This window comes from Sorex fumeus, unplaced genomic scaffold, assembly GCF_029834395.1.
Source record: "Sorex fumeus unplaced genomic scaffold, SorFum_2.1 ptg000063l, whole genome shotgun sequence".
Classification (NCBI taxonomy): Eukaryota; Metazoa; Chordata; class Mammalia; order Eulipotyphla; family Soricidae; genus Sorex; species Sorex fumeus.
This window is the reverse complement of record NW_026606120.1, coordinates 42,504,057-42,523,729: the sequence shown is the minus strand read 5'-3', so window position 1 is coordinate 42,523,729 and position 19,673 is coordinate 42,504,057. Positions and strand designations below refer to the sequence as shown.

Genomic DNA, 19,673 nt, shown 5'->3' with positions numbered 1-19,673 from the left:
TCGACCTGGCGGGAATGCGGGCGGGATCCGCGTGCGTTTCGTGGGGCTGCTCGGCGCTCGGGCTCGGCAAGCCCTTCTGCGTTGGGGTCGGGCCAAACTCTCGAGGGGAGGCCCGGCCGGGCGGGGCGGGTCGGGGCGGTGGCGGACGGGTCCCTTCCGGGCTGTGGCCCCGGGGCGCCTCGCTCCGGCGTGGGCGCGGGGCGGGCTGCGGGTCCCGGCCTCGTCCTTCCTGTCTTCTCGCCCGCGCCGGCCGCACCGTGGCCCCGCCGGGCCGTCCCGGGCCTCCCGCCCGCCCGCGGTGCCGACCCCGGGGCTGCCATCCCCGGCCGCCCGCGGGGCTCCGCGTCCCCGTGCCGCCGGGGGCGGGTCGGTCGCGGCCTCCGTCAGCCCCTCCCGGCGGCGCTCGGCGCCTTTAAGGCAGCGGGGAGCGGCGCGGCGGCGGCGGCGGCGGCGGCGGCGGCCGAGGCGCGCGGGGCGGGGGCGCGGGGCGCGGCGCGCGGAGTCGCTCGGGCCGGAGCGCCGGGCCGGGCCGGAGCCGCGAGGACGCGGGCCATGGCCCAGGCGGGCCGCGCAGGTGAGGGCGGGCGCGGGGCCGGGCCGGCCGGGCGGGGAGGGGCGCGCCCAGGTGAGCCCCGCGCGCAGGTGGGCGGGGGCGGGGGGCGCGGGGGCGGGACCGGCGCGGAGGGGGACCCGCGCGCCCCGCGTCCTTCCCGCGCCCCGGCCGCCCGTGGGACGCCCCGTCCCCCGCGCCCGGGCCCGCCGCGAAGGGCCGAGTCTGCGGCGCCCGTCCGGTGCCGGGGAAGGAGACGGGAGGGGGGAGCTGTCCGCCCGCCGCCCCCGGAGGCGCGAGTGGCCCCACACGCGGGCACCGAGGGGACGTCCCGCGCCGCCGCTTCACCCCACGCCCCCAGCGCAGACCGGGACGCGCCCCCTTGTCCTGCCGCTCGCTCGCTCTGTTCGGAACGTGACACCCCTCACCCCGCCCCTGCTCGGAGACCCAGATTTCTTCTTGGAAGGGGGGAGCTCAGAGCTGCGCCGGTAGTGACCCTACCCCGCCCCAGGCCACCCGGCGCCCGCGCCCCAGAGATCCAGCCTCAGGGGCCGGACCTTGGGGGGACCTTCTGGGGTCTGAGGGCGCTGGCCAGGCGGTTCCGCCCTCCCCAGACTCCCGCGGTGTAGCTGGAGGTGGAGGGAGTGGGCGTTGGTGGTTGGTTCATTCATTCGACCAACCGCGCTGTTCATTCATCAGCACTGCTGGGTGCCTGGACCCTGGAGCTGGGCGCTGGGGACCTGGGGGTGGGCCCCCCCTGCCCTATGTGCGAGCTCTGGGCCTGATGGTGCCTTGACTCCCCTGGTGGAAGGTCCCCAGGACCGCTCTGTACTTGAAGTAGCTGCAAGCTTGGTCACCGCTGAGTTACTTAGAAGGCTGGCGTGCTGCATCTGTCCTCTGTTCACATTCATACTGGCAAGTGGGCACCTGCAGTGTCCTCCTGTTGGATTGGCACTAGCCTGGCACGAAACCCACCCCACTATCCCTGAGTTCTGACAGTGATGGAATGAATGAATGAGGGATCATCCATCCATGGGGTCTGATTCGTCACTGCCCAGGACCCCTGGCTGGATGCAGGTCCCCCACCTCTGTATCTGGTGTAGGTCTGTGATTTGCGCGCCTGAAGGAGTCCTGTTGAGGTGGGGCAGCTTGTGTGAGATGCAGCAAGTGTGGAACACACCGAAACAGCCCTTTCTCACTTCCCTCCCTTGCCTTGCCTTATGACACCAGTGAGCAGGAAAAGGCTGTCTCCCTCTTCTCTTCATCATGCTCAGGCCCATGCACATCTTGGCTCCTCCAAGAAGGCGCACGGCAGGGCATTTGTCCTGCTGCGTGTGTGTGTGTGTGTGTGTGTGTCTGTGCATGTTTATATGTGTACATGCACCATGCACACAGACTGCCTGCCAGGCCACTAACAGCAGTTAACAGTCATTGCTTGTACTTTGTTCCAGGCAGTGTGCTAAGCACTTGACTGCACAGTGATCCCAGGAGGGAGGAAATGTTACTCTTCCCCCTTTAAAACATCTGCAAACAGACACTCAGAGAAATCGCTCCCGCAAGGTGTCCGAGCGCCGATGAACCTCTTGGCCTCTAAGGACCTGAAGTGATGGTGAAAATCCATCACTGTTCTGAGAGGTCACCACCCATGCCAAAGAGGGGCATAGTTCCCAGTGGCCCCAGCCCCTCTGCCTTGGCCTGGGGAGGCTCTAGACCAGGAATGTAGAGGAATCTGCACTAGTGACAGGTGAAAAAAAATGGTCTTGCTTTGAGCCTCAGTGCTTCCTGCTGTTCTAACATTTTGTCTTTCTGCTGCAATTTCATGCTTGACCCTGTCCCTTAGGGCAGCACAAACGCACATCCTCTCTGGAACAGAATGCTGCCCTGCCATGTTCAGCAGTCACCCCAAGGAACATTTGGGGACTTATCCTGTCAAGATTAGAATTTTCTTTCTTTCATCAGCGTGTCCAGAATGCTTTGCATTTTGTATAGGTGTCCCTTCTCTAGCAGCAGTGTGTGGATGGGCCCACAGCTTCTCTGCTGGCCAAGTTTTAGCTTTAGTACAGAAGAGGACAAGTCCTTTTCCAGCTTGAGAGCTGAGGAGGCAATGAGGCACAGCTCTGATGGGCGCAGAGATGACAGGTCTTTATTCTGAGGGTCAACACTAATGCCAGTGGAGGTGGGGGGCCGGGGGAGAATGTGAGAATCTTCCCCTGAGTGAGGGGTCCACTCATGTTCTCTTCTATACTGACCCTAGGGCTATCCCTAAAGGAAGGGATAGAGATTGGGGGAAATCCAGGCCCCACAGGGGGCCAAGATTCCAAGTCAACACATTGTGGTATAGTGAGTGAGGGATCCTGATTTGTGTAGAAGGATCTAATTATATCGTCTCTTGTACAGTATACATGACTCAATGTAGATTGAGTCATGCAGTGTCCACTTGGATAGATGGGCACTGAAAGAACTTTCACTTTACCAGGTGAGTCCAGGTACAAGAGGCAATCCAATTAGGTCCCAGTGAGGCCTGAATACAGGAAAGAGGGCAGAGTCCACATGGTTACTGCTTTTCCCAGTAAGGGAGATCTGTTGAGATCAGCCTCCCTGTGATGCCCACATGATATCTAGTCTCAGAGGACTGGCATGAAAGAACAGGAAGAAAAGAGCACTTGGTCTTGTCCTCAGGGAACTGCCCATCTTGTGGACAAGGGAGGAGTGAGACTGACCATATGCAGCCGTGAAAGCCACAGAAGGGAGGTGGGGGCCATGGTGGGGGGCATCCAGGTGCTCCGGTCAGGAGTAATTGGGAGTACAGAACTGCCTGTAGGAACCAGTGGGGCTTGAGCCAATCTGGGAGATGAGTCTTCTCAGCAGCGGTGTTCAAACAGGCCGGTGCCAGGGGCTGCCTTCCAGGTGGTGGGGGTCAAAGCTAGAATGTGGGGATAGGCAGGATAGAAACGTGAACTGCAGATGAGTGGGAATGCAGGAAGGTGGGCAGGAGTCCCCCAGCATGCCTAAGGGTGGGCTCACCTATCTGACTGGGAGAGAGGATTCTGAGAGGGGTTCTAGGGCCTAAGAGAGCTTTGGAGAGCTTTGAACAGGGGGGTCATGGTGAAAGAATTTGGGATTTCAACAGCTCCTTCTGACTGCTCTTTGGGCTCCTGGTAGGGCAGGAAGAGACCAACCTGGAGCAGTTGTCACAGTTGGGAGGGTTTGGTGTTGTTCCTGACAGTTCCACTGCCCGCATCTTCTACCCAAGTCCCTGGGCACCCTTGCAGGCTGCAGGATTGTCTGTCAGCCTGGGGGCACAGCAAATGTTGGGGTGGGGGTGGCTTGCCAACAGCCAGGAAGGTCTTGAGGCAGATCAGGCCTGGACAGGAATGTCTGCAGAGGCCAGACTAGAGCCACAGGGCTGGGCCTTCCAAGCTGGAGGAACCTGTTTATTCTCGCCCAGGTGTTGGTCTCTGCTCTGGAGGGAGGAGCCAGTGGGTTGAGTGTCTCAAACTCCGTCATTCAAGTCTGTCAGATACTGATCCAGTAGTGGCAGAGGTGGCCGCAGAGTTGCAGATGATGCCAGCTGATTCTCAGGTTAAAATCCTGTGGACTCCAGAACACAGGCCTGGGGAGGACGAGTTATCTCCCAAGAGCCCTGAAAGGTGATGGTGGCACTGGCCTGGCCCTGGTATTTCTAAACCCTCAGCATGAACCTCACTTTGCTGCCTTCTCAGTATCCTAAGCCAGATCTCTCCCTCGGGGTCCTGCCCAGAGGCTCTTCGACCTTTAGACTGGCACTCAGAGGAGAGGGTATTTGAGAGCTTGGGAAAGGCACCAGCCATGGGTTTCTCGGACCTTAGGGGAGGTGTCTGGGGAGGGAAGGCATGACTCCGAGAAGCTCCCCAGCTGGGTACCAGGATTGCTGATGAGGGATCTAGAAGAGCATGGATGATCTTTTTTCTTGGAGATTGCAGATTCACTTTCTCAAATTCCCAGAGATAAAGCAAGGGCCAAGTAGGCCCTCAGACCACAGCAGACCCCACTCCAGACCCTGTGGTGCCTCTCAGTCCTACCCGTGGAGTGATTGCATGAGTCAAAGAGAGTGCAGAAGTGCCACATGTCTGATATCTGGCTGGGACACAGTGTGAGCTTGTGGGGGCTCTTTGCTGGGGTCTCTATGTGCTCCATGCTTCCTCCTATACATCGGAGTGGACTATGACTATCCACAATGAAAGAAGACCTGGAGCCCTTCCCAGGAGCTCTGTTTGTTACTCAGTGTGAGAGACCCAGGCCGAGAGGTCTCTGAGGTCCGTGGTCTCCCGGAACAGAGAGTGTGGACTCTAAGAGACCAGGGAGGCTGGCTGGGCCTGGGATTCTGGGCCGCAAAGAGGGAGGGACGAGGTCAGAGGTCAGCATCCTGGGCCCACTCTCAGTTTTGGGTGGCTGTCCTCTGTGCTTCTCAACACCCCTCCAGGGGCTTGGCAACATCTTTGTTATTTTTGTTTTATGGATAAGAAAATTGAAGCCCGGAGTCACTTGAGTGTCTGGTTCTAAAATCACACCCAGAGTGAGGGGCGGAGCCAGGGTAAGAATACAGGGCTCTGCGGCTCTTCCATCAGCACCAGGAGTTCTAAGTTGTGCGACTGAGAAGAGTCCTGCTTCTGTTTTATTTGTTGAACTTGAATTGTCTCATGGGATCTCAGTTTCTTCATCTGTGAAAGGGGCAGGATGGGAAGGAGTTGGAACCAGGTTAAAGTTGCTACAGCTCACTGCTCTTTCCTTTGGGGACTGACCCCTGCCACCTTTGTGGGGTCTCACCTCCCAGATCCCATCACTGAGCACCTCCCAGAAGAGTGTTTAGGGATTGGGGATAAGATGTGGTGCTAAGAACTGAGCCTTGGAGAACCTATGCCTAGGAGCTCTGGGCCTCATCCCATGGCGGATTTGCACCTGGAGACTCTTGGAAGGGGGTGTCCCGGGAGGGCCCTCAGGGAAGGGCTGAGAAAGGGGAGCAGGGGAGAATGCATAACAAATGATTTGGAAATCAAATGAGCTCGAGCTCCCCACCTACTCCCTCAAGTCTTTCTACACTCTCTTTTAAAATTCTTGTTTTCTAAAGGGAAAGAAATGCTAAATTGCACCCCGTTTTGCAAAGGAATGGAAGGCATCAAGTGAGTCATTCTGGAGGTACATGCCACCTCCAGGACCCCAAGTCTCCCTGGCTGTGTGGCCACTCCCCCGCCCCATGGGGTATACATGTGGGGAGGGTCGGCAGGGGCTGGGGAACCTCCGCCTGTCCAGTGGTTCTGGAGAGGAAGCTGGCCCTGGGGGAAACCTCCAAGGCGAGCCTGCTTCCTTCCTCTAGCCTTCCTCGGGCGGCATTTTGAGGTTCCATTGTGGTTGGGGCTTCCTCTCAGGCCTGGCCGAGAGCCTGCATGACCCATCTGGGCTCGGGCTATGGCCTGTGTGGGGGGTGACTTGATGACCCTGGGGGAAGGCTTTGTGACCGAGATGAAGGGGTCAGTGCGGCTGTGTGGTAAAGGGCAGAGGTGGCCTCTGCCAGGGATACTCTGTGTCAAACCGTGCTCTCCAGGCCTCTGCTGAGGTTCTGCGCCAGCATGGGGTGCCCAGAGCTGATGCCCTGTCAAGAAAAGGTGCCGGGGGCGTTGTTTAGAGCCTTAGCTGCCTTTGTGAGGGGCCAGCCGGCCAGCGAGGAGGGGTTCCCTTCCCAGATGACCCATTATTCTGGCGGGAGGGGCAGCCGAGGCTCTTCGCCAGGGATGCCAAACAAGGGTTGAAAGCAAAAATAGAAACGTGTTGGGCTCTGTCTGGGAGGGGCGTTGAATTCTGGTGGATCCAGAGGCCTCTTCTGAGCCGGCTGCTGCTGACGCCGTATTTGCTTAGCTCTGGGTATTTGCCAAGCACGTCACGTTCTGTGCTCCTGACCTCCTTGGGGAGATAGCTAGGTGTGTGGGGTCCGGAGGGGGATGGGGCCTGAGCTCGCAAAAGGCTGCAGACATCCTAGGAGTCTGTCTTGGGGAGGTTTGGGACGCCTGTGGCCGCCTCTCACTCCTGTTCTCCGTCTCCCAAACTGCTCCTTATTGACCCTGAGCTCTGGGCTGTGACCAGAGCCCCTTCGCCTGCCTTAGTCCCCTGTGGCTTCCTTCTCCTCCCCTTGCCCCACTTCCTGTCCCCCCCCCCCAGCCCCCCCCCCCCCCCCCATCATGCTGGTCCCAGCTGAGCAGCTCTGGAATCATCCCTGGTAAAAAGAGCTATTTTCAGCCTTCCCATTACTGCCCAGTGGGGGGTGGGGGGTGTTTATTCCTTGCTGCCTTTTTGTTTTCTCCTTATACAGTATCATCTGGAGAGCACACAGCCACTTCTGGGGTCCTGGCTGGCAATTCCCGGGGCTCTGATTTGGCACCAAATGAAGGCTCTGGGGCTAGAGGCCACCTTGGGTCCCATTTTGACTGAATAGCAACCCTGGAGTGAGCGAGTCACCTGTTCCCCGGGTCTCTGTGGACGACAGAGGGGGGTGAGGTGGAGTTAGTTGTTCCCCTGTTGCCTTTTGCTTCAGGTTCATGGGAGGAACGAAGAGATACTGATCTCCAGAAGAGTCTCCCTGCCCCAGCCCCACATGGGGATTCTCTGACCTCACAATACATGCAGGGTGATCGGAAAGAGGCTGCAGAGAGGCCCTTCTAGCCCATCTCTGGGGCTTCTCCACTCTGCTCCCTCCAGCGGAACCGTGCCGGCTGCCCTGGGAGCTCCCCTAAAGGGAGGAGGAAGCCTCTCCCTTACGCAAGAGTCTGGCGGGCCGGAGGGGGACATCTGGGCCTTGGGAGAATGGTTCCAAATAACTCAGACTGTTGGGAGCCGGATTGGCAGAGCTGATGAAAGTACAATAGATAGCCAAAGCCATTAATCACTAATTATCCCCTAAATAAGGTAATTAATGGGTGTTTAAATGGCACATTTATGAGATTCCAGCAGGTCCTCAAAGCGCATCTTTCCCAAGGCAGCGGGTTTGGCTAACTGTATCCTGGGGCAGGGATTCTGACCCACCCTGGTGCCAGACTTGGAGCCAGGGCCAGGGGCAGTTTGTAGCTCAGCCTCCTTCTCTGAGCTTTTATGTGAACAGGGATGCCGGGTCTTTCCTTGGTGACCCCATGGAGCTGTTGCGGAAATGCCAGGAAAGAAGGCTCTGGACAGCAGTGTAGGAATCACTGCAAAATGCGTCATTCGCTGTGAAAATATACTCCTTGGGCAGGAGCGAAGTACAGCAGGGAGGGCACTTGTTTCCAAGTTGCTTCCCTCAGGTCCACCATGTGGCCCACCCAAGTTCAATCCTCACACTCCATAGCGTCCTCTGAGCTCTGCCAGAAGTGATCCCTGAGCACAGAGGCTGGAATAAGCCCTGAGTACTGCTAGATAGGCACCCAGACAAAAAGTAAAAATCTTGAAGCTGTTTGCTACTGTCTTTTTTTATTTTTCTCTCTTTTTGGGTCACTCCTGGCTCTGTACTCAGGAATTACTCCTGACGGTGCTCAGATGGGATGTTGGGAATCGAACCCCGGTTGGCCATGAGCGAGGCAAATGCCCTACTTGTTGTGCTATTGCTCAAACCCCCTGCTAGTGCCTTGATCAGTCCCGTGCCCCTTTTAGCTGTAGTTTGGCCGCAGTTGATGACTCCAGTTGTGGTTCAGTCTGTAGCCTCATTCAGGGCTGTGTGTGTGACCTGTCCTAGGTTTGTGACTGAGACTGAGTCTGTGTTTGGGGTTGTGACCTGTGACTGCTTCAGGGTTCTGGCTCTGGTTGACTTCACCTATCAAGAGCTCAAGTCCTCAGGCCATTTTTAGGATAATTCTGCTGCCAGGAGCCTCTGTCCTGGGAGTTGTGTGAACCCCGAGACTGATGCTCCCTGGTTGCCAAGGTTTCAGGTGCCGGAACCTCAGCAGAGACAGGCCCTTCTGGGGCTCCCAGAGTGTCCCTTGAAACACTCTGGTGCACCAGCTCATCAGTGGCGCATGCAGTTTGGGAGATAGTTAGGACACGTTTCTATAGCAACCAACCCCCAACCAGCACTGGCTTCCTTCAGCAATGCCTTTTTCTGGAAGCAGCTTTGCCTGGCCTCTCCCCCTCGTTGGGTGGCCTCACAGTCCGAAAAGCTGTGGATGGGCTGTCTGGGGGTCTGGCCCCAAACTTGTCTTGACCTTCTGCAAATATTTCACCCAGGTGGGGAGGCCCTGACCACATGAAACCAGGATGAGCAGAGCAAGAGCTTTCTCTGTTTGCTGGTGAGAGCTGAGAGAGGAGATGGACCTGGTGGGAATTCCTCCTAGGAACCTGTCGGGGGTGGGGGGGCTGGATCCAATTTGAAAACTGGGAGCAGAGAAACCAGCCAGACCCCAAAGGAAGGTTTCCAACAGACTCCTTAAGTGTGGGGAGAGGAATGAGAGGGCTACCAGGGGGTTATTTCAGGCATTAGGACCCAACAGAAGTTGGGATGGGGGCAAGCAAAACATGGTGTGGGGGCTTCCCAGCAAGTGTGTGATTGGAGCCTGGCCTGGTGGAAGGGAGGGAGAGCACCAGCTTCATTTTCAGGCAGAAATTTGGGGAACAAAGAAGGGAGCTCCAGAACTCCTGCTGGAGAGAAGAAAGAGGGTTCAGCTGAGCCAAGAAGTGCCTCAAGAGTCAAGGGTGAGGCAGGTCCTTCAAGCTTGGGGAGAGGAGGGCAGCTCCTGCTCTGCTCCCCGCCTCCCTCACCCCATTCCTGGGAGTTTAGAGGAGAGGTGACAGGCCAGGGAAATTCCATGTGGAGAACCAAAGAGAGCCCCTGGACAATGTTGATCCCTCTACTGTATTGAACGAGCCCTTTTGTAGCATTGTTCGCAAACACAGCCACGCTCTAGGCTCGCCCTTTCCACGCACAGGCTCCCCGATACCCCACTCGGGAGCGTTCCTGTTAACTTCTTCCCTGAACTAAAACGCAAACAGCGAAGTTGCTGTTCCTTTATAAGGAAATGTTCTTTTGAGAGTCTCTAGACCTTCAAATCACCTAGGTAATCAAGCCAAATGGCAATATGAAATCTGAAGTAACAGCCATGTCAGTGAAAGTGACACTGTCTGATAAATCCCCTACCTGCAGATAATGGAGCCTGGGGAAGGACTTTGCAGGGGCCACTACTCCCGGCTATCCTGGCTCTGGCTCTGCAAAACGTACACTGGTCACAGCTTTCTCATAAAAGCACCTTGTCATAAAAGCAGAAATCCTCTTCTGATTTTTCCTGTTAATGAGAACAGGAACCTAGTAGATCTTTCATAAACGGAAGTATCCTACCATGAACTTTTGAAAGGCCAGTGGCAGGTGGGGGTTGGCAGGGGGCAGCTCTATTCTCATTTAGTCCTCTTGGCAACACTATACCAGAACCATCATTACCTCATTTGACAAAAGAGGAAAGTGAGGGAGTCAGAGAGATAGCACAGCAGGTAGGGCGTTTGCCTTGCATGCGACCAACCTGGGTTCGATCCCCGGCATCCCATATGGTCCCCCAAGCGCTGCCAGGAGTAATTCCTGAGTGCAGAGCCAGGATTAACCCCTGAGCATCACTGGGTGCAATCAAAAAAAAAAAGAGGAAAGTGAGGCAGGTACGGTGATACAGGCTTGGTCATTTACTGGCAAGTGGCAGGGGTGGAATTTGAACCAGCTTGCATGTGGGAGGAGGCCAGTGAATCACATTAGAGAAGGAAGGCCAGGCTCTCGGAGAGTGGGCAGGGTGGATGCTCCTGGCACAGAGTCTACATCTCATTTGCCTGTTGCTACACTTGGACCCCTGGGACCCAACAACACTGAACATGTTCTGAGTGTGTGTGAGCATGCACATGTGTGTGAGGCAACATGTAAGTGAGTGAGGCTGTGTGGTAAGGGCAAGGCTGTGTGATTGTGTGAAAACTGTGTAAGGCTCTGTATTGTATGAGTCTGTATGTGTGTGAGGGAAAGGCTGTGTGAGTGTGTGTGTGAAGGGACTGTGTGAGGCTCTGTGTTGTATGAGTCTGTGTGTGTGAGGAGACGGCTGTGTGAGTGTGTGTGTATGTGTGTGTGTGGGGGGGAGAGAGAGAGGCTGGATGAGGCTCTGTGTTGTATTAATCTCTGTGTGTATGTGTATGTGTGTGTGCGTGCACACAAGGCTGTGTGAGAGACTGAGGCTCTGTGGATATGTGTGTAAAGCTGCATGTGATGCACTGTGAGTCACACTTGGGCTCCAGGCTTCTCAGGTCTCCTTAGTGCTTCTCAGTGCCCAAAGGAAGTTCTGTGGCCTGATTATTTCAGCAGCGTCAACTATGAGGTGGTAAACCTACATATTTGTGCTTGTGGAATGTGTGTGACAGAAGATGAGGAGAGGGGACAGGGGTTTGCTGGAATAAGCCTGTCTTGGATCAGTAAGTGCTTCTCTCCATCCAGCTCTGCTCTCCTGAGGCCCAGGCACTGCCATCTTGCAGGCCTATGACCAGGGTCACTGGACATGGACATGGACACTGCTGTGGGTCTGTCCCTGGTCCACTCAGAAGGCTTGTTTCTTCCTAGAGTCTGGGAACTGGCACTTGTTACTTCAACACCGCAGGCCAGTTGCTGCCACAGATACCATGTTCCCATGCTCGCATTGATGAGCCAGATTGCTTACTCTTGAGGAGAGAGTTCTAGATTCTGTTTCTGGAAATGACCCAATTGCTTTGACTGGTGTCCTGCCTTCCGCTCTGCCCGAGCCTGGGCTAACCTGCGCACAGCTTTCGTTAAGGTGTGGCCTTCTCCCCCAGGAGAGTCTACAGACCCTCAGTCTGTGCCCCACAGACACAATGGGGAGGCGGGACCCACCCTTTTAGACCCTAGGCGTGGCTGCAGACGGCTGTTTACCCCTCTGGGAAGGGGCCCTGAAGGCAGGGCTCCCAGGTTGGTGCCACAGGAACAGCAACGAATTCAGGTCAGCACTGTCCCTAGCTCCTTCCTCCCAGGACCATCTGGACCCGGGTCTGGCCTGGGAGGTGCTGGCCAATACCTACATTGCTCCCCTTACTGTGCCAGGGCTTTCCTCACTGTGAAACTCACACCGGCAGACAGGGCTCCCTGAGCAGGCGGGATCTCAGTGCTGGTGAGCATCTGCCCTCAGGCAGGGGCAGCCTGGGGTCCCCAGCCCAGGGTAGAACACCCAGAGCAGGCTCCTTTCTATGCTTTTCAGCCAATTCCGGAGTCCCTGGGAGCCAGGAGGATCTCGGGGAAGGTGAGCAAGGACAGGGGGTGAGCTGGGCCAGGATTGACTGCTGGGGGCTGGGGGGTGTTGGGATCGGGAGTTCCCTAGCCCTGGGAGGCGCGGAGAGACCAGATAGACACAATTCCTGCAGGAGTAAAAACGGGGTTTATTTAGACCAGCATGCTGGGGCTCCGCAGCATACCCCAAAAATGGGCAGTGGCTGAGAGCCCCGAACTTCTTCAAAGGGGATCTTATATAGGCCTTCACTGGCCGTTACAGCAAAGCCCGCGCATTTCATAGCCAATAGATTTGTAACAACATATACTTTCTTAACCAATCCATTTAAAAGTACCTCACTCCTTAGCCTATAGATTCAAAGATCAGCATTTACATACATCGATTGTCAGCACAAGCAAGGTTATAGCCGGAATCATTAAGCTTTAGGTAATCTCCCTTGACCATCCTCATTTTGAGTTATCCAAGTCTGCAGGGTGCTTTAGTGAGACAATACACTCCAGGAAAGGGCAATTTGCCCCAACCACCCGCATCCTGACTTATCCTTTACCCAAATCTGCAGGGTGCTTTACTGAGACAATACATTTCAGGAACAGTAAATACACCTGAATCCTGTCACACTTGGTTTAGAAAGAAGTTATGTCCTGTTCACTTTCCAAGTCCCCTCTCCCCCAGGTGCAAAGCAGCCAAGCAGTTTTACAGAAAGCAATGTTGCAAGTTAGCTAAGGTAAAGGTAAAGGTAAAGGTAAAGGCCCTCCCGTTGATCGTCGATTTGCTCGAGCGGGCCCAGTAACGTCTCCATTGGAGACTTTGTTGTTACTGTGTCTGGCATATCGAATACTCTCGGTAGCTTGCCGGGCTCTCCGAGAGGGGCGGAGGAATCGAACTCAGGTCGGCCATGTTGGCCGCTTGTAAGGCGAACGCCCTACCCGCTGGTACCCCTACCCCTACTGGTACCGCTGGAACGCCCTACCCAGGGGCTGGAGCGATAGCACAGCGGGTAGGGCGTTCGCCTTACAAGCGGCCAACATGGCCGACCCGAGTTCGATTCCTCCGCCCCTCTCGGAGAGCCCGGCAAGCTACCGAGAGTATCTCGCCCGCACGGCAGAGCCTGGCAAACTACCCGTGACGTATTCGATATGCCAAACACAGTAACAACAAAGTCTCCAATGGAGACGTTACTGGGCCCGCTCGAGCAAATTGACAATCAACGGGAGGGCAAGTTAGCTAAAGTACACAAAAATTTGATGCCCTAATATGGATCCTTTCAGGGGGGTGGGTCCCTGTGCCTCCCAGAAGTTCTTTCACGCAGACCCAGCTCAGAGCTTTGCTAGGAGACCAGGGTGTCTAGGTCTGTGAGGGAGCATTTGCTTGTTTCTTCTCAAGTGCTTGAAAAGGATTGGCCATTCCTTCCTTTCTTTGATCCTAACCTAGGTTTCTAAGTGATTATGTTCAGAATGGGCAGCTGGATGGACCTAGAGGACACAGAAGGAACTTTGCAGCCTGGGGAGTTCCCTGGAAGATGCTGGGAAGTTCCACTTGGCTTTGGTAGCTCTCTGAATACCATCTTTCACCTTGAAGCTGCAGCTGATAAGGATGACCACCTCCCTGATGTCAGGCTGTCTAAAGCCTATAGCTGGAACCTGATTGGTGTGTGTGTGTGGGGGGGGGGGGGATGGAGGGGATGGGGAGGGAGGGAGGGAGGGAGGGAGGGAGACTGTGGTTAGGGAGACTCACACTATTCAAGGACTGTACATGCACAACACACACACACACACACACACACACACACACACGGCCATGCAGGCATGGTGACAGATGCAACCATGAACCTGGGAATGTTGATTTATTTTCACGTAGACACAAGGATACCCAGACACTAATTCATAGACCCATAGATCTGGTGGGTAGCTGGTTCAGAATTGGGACTATGTTGAGCAACATGACAGATAAGGCAGGTTGAGGGTCATTACTGTGTGAGCAGGCAGGGTAGTGGGCAGAAAAGAAGTCTGGGCTTCCCTTCTCAGTTCCATAACAGATCCCCCAGCAAGATGCATTCACCCTGCAGTCAGATGCATCTGGCTTCAAATCCTGCCTCCTCACTTATTAGCTTTACGACCTCAAGCAAAAGACTTCTCAACACAGGGCCTTTATTTCCTTAACCACAGGATGGGGATTTGGGATTCTCATTCCTCCGGGCTTAGCTAGGGTTACTTTAGATGAGATCTGAACAGCAGCTTGCAAAGCGTCTGGCACCTGTGTTGACTCAGCAGATCATTTTCATCCATTCATTTGTTTGCCCAACGCTTCTCGACCCTCTTCCACATGCGCTCATGTCCTGGGCACAGAATTTGCGGAGTCTGTGGAGCCGGGACCCACTGCATGGAGATGGCCTTCTGATGCCTTGGCCCTGGCTTTTCTGAGATCATAGGACCCACCTGCTTGGACTCCAAGATCCTGTGTGAGGGCACATCTGACCTGTGTCTCCTAGTACCCAGGAGTCCTCCTGACTCTGTTGGACAACAGAGTCTCTCTCTTCCGGAAGTGTGCAAGTGATAGAGTCGGGAGGAACCAGCTGTTCTGAGCTCCCGTCCACACTCCCTGCTGTGCTTTTTCATTTTGACTGTGCTCAAGGCTTATTCTTCACTCTGCTCAAGGAACACTCCTGGTGGTGCTTGGGTCAAGACGGGTAGGAGGAATATGCAGTATCAGGACAGAAGCTAGGTCAGGGCTGGAGTACAGGGGGTACTAGCACTTACTTTGCACATGGCTGATCAGGGTTCTATTGTGGCACCCTATATGGTCCCCTGATCCCCTAAGCCTACCAGGAATGATCCCTGAGCTGGGAGTAAGTGTGAGCACAGCTGGGGTGGCCCCAAAATAAAAAGACCCAAGTCAGCTGTGTGCAAGTCAAGTGCCTTAACCCCACTGTACTATTTCTCCAGTCCCAATACACTCCCTGCTCTGGTACCTGCTGTGCCTGCTATCACTGGCTGTAGCCACATGAACTTCCAGAAGTTCTGTTCAGTTCCTTCAGGAAGGCTCAGATCCACACGCTCCACTGCATGAAAGCGCAGGGGCCTGTGTGTCCCCACATGCACACATCCTGTGGGTTTGCTCAGCATGCCTCCTGCACCAGACACCTTTACAGGGGACCTTCCCACACAGTGCTCCTACAGTCATCTGTCTCTCATTGTTTTCCTTTTGGATATAAGACTATTGTCATTGCTGACTGTTCCACAGGTGAAGGAAGGGAAAAGAGAGTTTCTTCAGGGATGGAGCCATAGCATAGCAGGTAGGGCGCTTGCCTTGTATGCGGCCGACCTGAGTTTGAATCCCAGTATCCTGCATGATCCCCCGAGCACCACTTGAGTGCATGGGCCAGAAGTAACCCCTGTGCATTGCTCGGTGTGACTCCCCCACCCAAAAAAGAGTTTCTTCTACCTAGAAGCCAGCAACCAACTGAAGATGTCCAATTTTCTAGGCTCCTCCTCATGCAGGGGTTGATAGCTACAGCCTGGATACGTCACCACCTTCCCCTAAGGGAGCTTCAGGGTGGCTCCTGCCTGAGAGAAGGAGGTACTTGCTTAGAGCTTTTAAGCAGGTTTAGAGAATACATCTCAGAACCCACACGGGCATCAATTTTGAAAATAAGAAGAATAACAGTAAACAAGATAAAATATGCCTTGGAGAAGAAATTTTAATCCGAGGGTGTTGACCCCATAGCAGAGCTTGCTGTTGGGAGAGGCCTGTGTGGGAGGCGAGTGGGCCACGCGCCGCGGAGGAGCATAGATTTGTTCTGTGTTTGTGTGCAGAACAGGCCACCATGTTCTTAGATACCGGTGGCTGTGCAGTTGCGCTTGTTCGTGCCTGTCTACTCTTCAGGCAGTAATTACACTGTGAGAGGCACTTGAGGCAGGAGAACACGGTGGTGGTAGGAAGAGAGCTGTTTTGTTTTCTTCATAGCACTTTTGGAGACTGGAATGGGATTTGTTAGTTTATTTCATTCACATGTGCCTTCATGGCCCCCAGCAGAATCAAGCTTTTTTTTAAAAATTTTTGCTTTTTTGGGTCACACCTGGAAATGCACAGGGATTACTCCTGATTCTGCACTCAGGAATTACTCCTGGCGTTGCTCAGGGGGCCATATGGCATGCTGGAAATCGAACCCGGGTCAGCCGCATACAAGGCAAACACCCTACCCACTGTGCTATCTTTCTAGCCCCAGAATCAAGCTTTTTGAGGATCACCTGATTTCCCTTAAGTATCAGAGCATCCCAGCACCTAACACTGGGGTGGGGTTCCCTTGAACACCTGTCCTTCTTGACCTCTCAAGCTGGGAGAGCATGCACATCAAATGGGACTGAATGGTTCTCCATAAAGCTTTGTATGCTTTCTCCCCCATGGGACTCACAAAAAGGGAGCTCAGCGGGCCATTTGTTGCCAGTGATGGGCTGGGGAGGGTCAGGGTGGCCTGGGCGGTAGAACTCTTGGGGTGCTGAGGGAGGAGCACTCATCTTTTCCTCAGACTCTCCCACATGCTGTGTGCGAGTGGCATTGGCAGAGGTGCTGGCTTTGGTGCTCAGGTAGAGAATATACTGTATAAGTGGGAAGGTTGTCATATCCAGAAACTTTTCTCTATACAAATCCAGAAAGCAAATAGATCACCTGCAGTGGAACCCATCACAATTTCAACTCTTGCTGCCCACCATCCCAAACTCAGCTATCAAAAAGGATAATATGGGTTGTAGGAATGGAAGAGATGGGCACTGCAGGGATATTAATGTATTAGTAGAATATGTTTAGTTTTATACCTTTGGAAACTGTTGGTTGAGGGGCAGGAGCGATAGTATAGCCGGTAGGGTGTTTGCCTTGCAATCAGCTGAGCTGGGTTCAATCCCTGGCACCCCATATGGTCCCCTGAGACTACTAGGAGTGATTCCTGAGTAAAGAGCCAGGAGTAAATCGCAAACATGTTGGGTGTGGCCCCCAAAGCAAAAAAACAAAAACCAAACCGAAACAACAACAGAAAGAATCTGTTGGTTGAGGACCAGGGAGATATTTCACTGGGGCTGCGCACATGCAGAAGACCTGGGTTTATTCCTTGGCACTGTCCATATGTCCCCGAGCAAGATCCAGGAATAGTCCTCGAGCCCCACCCCCAAAAAGACCTGTTGTTAAGAAACAAAAAATTCATTCAGTAAATTGCCCAAAATTCTTCCTGAGGGTGGGTGAGATGACTTTGAATTGAGGAAGAATTTTTTTATGGGACATGCTGGACTGACTCCTCAGCGGTGTTTGGGAGACCAGGCATGCCAGGGAATGAACATGCGTGCAAAAGATGCATACTGGCCCTTTGAGTCATCTCACCTACCCTCAGGAAGAATTTTAGGTAATTCATTGAATCACAGAAATCTTCACATACATTTGAGTTTTACCTAAGTGCTTCCTTTGATATTTTTGGCGGGGGTGGGGGGAGGAGGGAATGCAATTAAGATGGTTTTGGTCTTCTTCTGTTCCCTGGCCTTTTGTTTTATTGTGGTGTACTGGAGTTACACATGCTTGGTTGCAGCACTGAGGGTTTCACCGGCAGAGTATTGCACTCAGCTTTGATAGAGGCAGTGCTGGGGGTGGAGCACCTGCCCTCATGCATGCAGTCTGCCACATTCTCCTGGGTATTGTTCTGAAGTTTTCAAATTCCAGTTTTTTGTTGCTGGTCTGCAGTAATGCAATGAGCTTTTGTATACTGATCTCATCTCCTGTGATGTTGCTGTGCTCAGTTGTTCCAGTGAGTAATTTTAAAAATTTTATATTTTTTGTTTTCTACATGGATGATCATGCTGTAAATAAAGACAGTTTTATTGTTTTCCTTTCTATTATGTATACTTTTTATTTCCTTTTATTGTCTCCAGCTGCAACTTCCCCTATATGCATTTGGGAAACAGTCTCACATCCATGTTAAAAATTCTCAGTTATGTTGAGTTATGTTGCACCCTAGAGATATGGGCCTGGATTTGCTGATCAATCTCTGTTGCCCATACTGGTGTGTGAGGGTCAGAAGCTCAGAGTATGGAGTAGGCCTGGCTTTGCCCCAGAGGTGTCCCCAGGCGAGTGCTTTCTTATGATCTCTATCTTTTCTGTGTCTCAGATACTGATTAAAAAAATAGTGAAGCAAAGTAGTTTCTGTTGAGTGAAACTGCTTAGAAAAATATGAGAGGAAAGAAAGAGGGGAAATGTGTTCAAGAAAGAACACAGGTTTCGGGGCTGGAGCAATAGTACAGCGGTAGGGCATTTGCCTTGCACGTGGCCGACCTGAGTTCGATTCCTAGCATCCCATGTGGTCCCCTGAGCACCGTCAGGAGTAATTCCTGAATGCAAATCCAGGACTGACCCCTGTGCATTGCTAGGTGTGACCCAAAAAGAAAAAAAAAATAGAGACAAGCAAATGAGATGCATGTTCAAGGGAGAACACGAGCTTGAAGTACAAGCCTCAGATCCTGATTCTTGTCTGGCTTCAAACACACACACACACACACACACACACACACACACACACACACACACACTCCTGAACTCTGTTGAGTGTGTGTGTGTGTGTGTGTGTGTGAGAGAGAGAGAGAGAGAGAGAGAGAGAGAGAGAGTTTGTGTGTCTGAGGTGAATGGGACAGAAGGGCTATGTCTCTGGGTTGATCTGGGCTGGCCTCTCCCTTCAGCAACAGTGTATGCATTAGCATCTACACTCGACACAGGGACCAATACTATCAGCCAGCAGGGTGGCAGGGCATGGTGGGGATGGGGGGTGGTGGGATATACGCCATCTTAGGCTCTCCAAGGGCTGCATTGTATGGAACTCTCTCATAGAAAAGATGCCTGTCTCTCACTTGTTAATACCTTGTGTGCCAGATGAGCTCTTAAAATATGTCAGAGTTGAAAAGTATCATGGGACAGACTCTATCAATGATTTTGCAGGTGGAAAAACAGGGCCAGGAATATGGATGTACAGAGACCCAGGTCTCTGTGAGGACAGCACGTGTGTGCCTGGTGGTGAAGGCCAAGACCTTAGGGGATATGTACTCTGTGAGTGCTGGGGTTTGACTGCCTTCTGGAGATTAAGAGACAAGCAATTGTAAGATGCACCCTTCCTTTATATGCCCTGAGGAAACTGTGATTCCAGCCATGACCTGCCATCACAAGAGACAGACCCAGTGTTAAGTATGTTAGAGTGTCAAAAAGAAGTACATCTTAAAATGGATCAATTAGGATGAATTTATAAAATTGAGAGTCATTAAAATTATAGGTATAGTGTAAAAGCTGAGTTTTCCCCGGTTTATCATCGGTTTTTTCTCTGCAGAGATTATCTCTGTGACATTTTGGCGTGTGTCCTTGCAGAAATTTTAATGTGTCTGTAAGTGTATTTATGTAATTATTATTGGGAGGACGTGCAATATGCAAGACATTGTGCTAAGTACTGTATTTCGCAGCTTAATCATCACAGACTTTGCAATATAATATTTTGCAAAAAAGTGGGGTGCAACCATTATTTGAATCCTTTAAAAAATGCCCATTTGGCAATAAAAACACACATGGGGGTGAGATGATTATGTGGTAAAACACAGTATTTGGATACACTTTATTTATTGTTTACATTTCCTGAGACAAGTATGAGCTATCCCCACTTTATACATGAAGAAACTGAGGCACAGAGAGGTGAAAGATTTATCCAGCATCACACAGCTTCTCATCCCGTAGCTGCTCTTCATTCATGAAATCTGAACACTTATGTTGCAGAGTCAGGGTACACAGATATGCAACTGTTTAAAAATCCGGGTCACGAAGAACATACTATTGTGGGAACTACCTGCATTTATTTCTCC

At 53.2% G+C, this 19,673-nt stretch overlaps 1 protein-coding gene across 1 annotated transcript in view; it reads left to right on the top strand.

Annotated features, from left to right (window-relative positions):
• The first annotated feature begins 528 nt into the window (after positions 1–528).
• Positions 529–19,673, top strand: part of PITPNM3 (PITPNM family member 3) — an 89,497-nt gene continuing 70,352 nt past the window's right edge. The window contains exon 1 of the mRNA XM_056126828.1: positions 529–574. Within this exon, the coding sequence (XP_055982803.1) occupies positions 553–574 (22 nt within the window). The 5' untranslated portion in view covers positions 529–552. The remainder of the gene's footprint in view (positions 575–19,673) is intronic.